General features: G+C 59.5%; 1 protein-coding gene across 1 annotated transcript in view; it reads right to left on the reverse strand.

Annotated features, from left to right (window-relative positions):
- Positions 1 to 40: 40 nt before the first annotated feature.
- LOC104510920 (serine/threonine-protein phosphatase 6 regulatory ankyrin repeat subunit C) overlaps positions 41 to 2026 on the reverse strand; it is a gene marked incomplete at both ends in the record, with an annotated part of 2883 nt that continues 897 nt past the window's right edge. Inside the window, 7 exons of the mRNA XM_010153320.1 lie at positions 41 to 123; positions 213 to 327; positions 857 to 935; positions 1056 to 1268; positions 1411 to 1553; positions 1664 to 1751; positions 1903 to 2022. Of these exons, the coding sequence (XP_010151622.1) occupies positions 41 to 123; positions 213 to 327; positions 857 to 935; positions 1056 to 1268; positions 1411 to 1553; positions 1664 to 1751; positions 1903 to 2022 (841 nt within the window). The remainder of the gene's footprint in view (positions 124 to 212; positions 328 to 856; positions 936 to 1055; positions 1269 to 1410; positions 1554 to 1663; positions 1752 to 1902; positions 2023 to 2026) is intronic.

Below are 2026 nucleotides of genomic sequence, written 5' to 3' on the forward strand. Positions count from 1 at the left end.
CGAATGCCCCCGCTGTAGGAGGGACCCCCGAGGCACTCACCTGAGGAAAGTAGCTTACGACAACAGTCTGAAAATCCAAAGAGAACAGCTAAGTGCAGAGGGAACATGTCGTGGATCCCACGCCTGCCGGGAGACGAGAGGGGAGTCAGGATGGATCATTTCTGCATCCTCCAGCCCAGGGCCCGGGAAAGGGTGGAGGAATCCTTCCTTACCTTGCAGTGTCAGCACCATTCGTCATCAAAGTACTAATTAGCAGCTCGTGGCCGTATCTAGCAGCAACGTGGAGGGGGGTATTGCCGTATTTGTCAGCGCAGTCAATCTCACTGCCTAGAAAGGGAAAGCCAAGTGTTTCGCCAGGGAGTCTCTGCGTTCCGGTCCCGAAGGCCACGTCCCTGTCCCAGGGACACAGCTAATAACTCGACTCCGTTCAGCATCGCGCAGAACTGGAAGCTGCTCTCTGAGCTGGGAACACGCTGGTATCCTGCGACCCCGGGGCATTAGCGCTCTCCTCCCCAACCCAGGAGGGAAAGCGTTCAGTCCTGGAGGTGTCCAACTGAACCCCCGGGGTGTCTGCCAAGCCTGCAGCCCTCGAATATTGTCTTTCAGGCTGGACGTGGCAGTTTCTTTGGCCACAGCAGCTCTGACCCGGCTGGAATTTCAGTCCCCTGGTCTGCACTTCGCTGCCCTTGCAGGCAAACGTGCTCCTGCCACCCTAGAGCAGCGCAGGGCCTGTGGCAACAGCCCCAAGAGCGCGGATGGAATCGGAGGGATAATCATGGAGCTCTTAAACCCCCTGAGCAAACAGGGAGGTCCTTGCTGAGAAGCACAAGGCTGGGCAGAGGAAGAAGCCGCTCACCGTTCTGAATGAGGATCTGCGAGCGCGTGAACCGTCCGTGAATGGCAGCCATGTGCAAAGGGCTCTTCCCTTCCTTACTCTGCAAGAGAGCAGAAGCCACGTCGCACCGGGTATCCCACCGCCCTCCCCGAGCTCTCCCAGGGTGGGCATCAGCTCCCTGCTCGCCCCCAGCCCCAAGCTCAAGCCCTCAGGGCCAGACCTGAAAGTTGACATCGGCCCCGTTGTTCACGAGGAGCTCCAGGCACAGGGCCCCGTTGGTGGAGACGGCGGCAAAGTGCAGAGGGGTGAAGCCCTTCTCGTTAGGCTGATTGACGTTGGCGCCATAATTGACCAGCTCGTTGGCCACGGCGTCTTGGCCCATGTAACAGGCAATGTGAAGTGCAGTGTTACCGAAGGAATTCGGTTCATCGATCTGTGGGAGTGCCAAAAATCCAGATTTGGGGATTCAGGAAGTTAAACAAAAAAAAGGCAGCTGGGAACAAGCCAAGGCTCCTGCCCCCACCCAGCACTCTCTCCTGCTCCCAACTCCCAGCCCACCCCACAGGGGGTCTTACCTCGACTCCCAGCCTCAGGAGGTGACGCACGACGTCGATCTGGCCGCTGGCTGCCGCCGTGTGCAGCAGCGTGTAGCCCTTCTTGTCCTTACACATCACATCAGCTCCCCGGGCCACCAGCAGCTTCAGAACTTCCAAGTGCCCTGTCGGGAAGACAACGGTAAGAGCCAGGCAAACCCTGGATGCAGAACCTCTGGGGAGCCACAGCATCCCAAAAATAAGTAATATAGGGATGTCCGTGGGGAAAACCCACCAAGGAAAGCTGCCCAGTGGATGGGCTGACGGTCCTTCTTGTCGCAAGTGCTCAGGCTGGCCCCTTTGTTCAACAGCAGGTTCACCATCTAGAAGGGGAGGAGCGGTGAGAGAGGCAGCGCTGACGTTCCTCGTGGCTTCTACAGGCAAAGGGACCTTCCCAGCCCCCCACAAAGCCCAAACCCAGGAAAGGGGGAGACACAAACCCCACCCCGAGATGCCCAAACCCGCCTTGCCCACCTCGAGGTGGCCGCTGTGCACGGCGTGGTGCAGCGCCGTACGGCCCGTGCGGTCGGCGACGTTGACGGTGCTGAGCAGGGGGATGATGGCCTCCACGCACTTGGTGGCCCGGTTGGCAGCAGCG

This window comes from Eurypyga helias, unplaced genomic scaffold, assembly GCF_000690775.1.
Source record: "Eurypyga helias isolate BGI_N326 unplaced genomic scaffold, ASM69077v1 scaffold41116, whole genome shotgun sequence".
NCBI lineage: Eukaryota > Metazoa > Chordata > Aves > Eurypygiformes > Eurypygidae > Eurypyga > Eurypyga helias.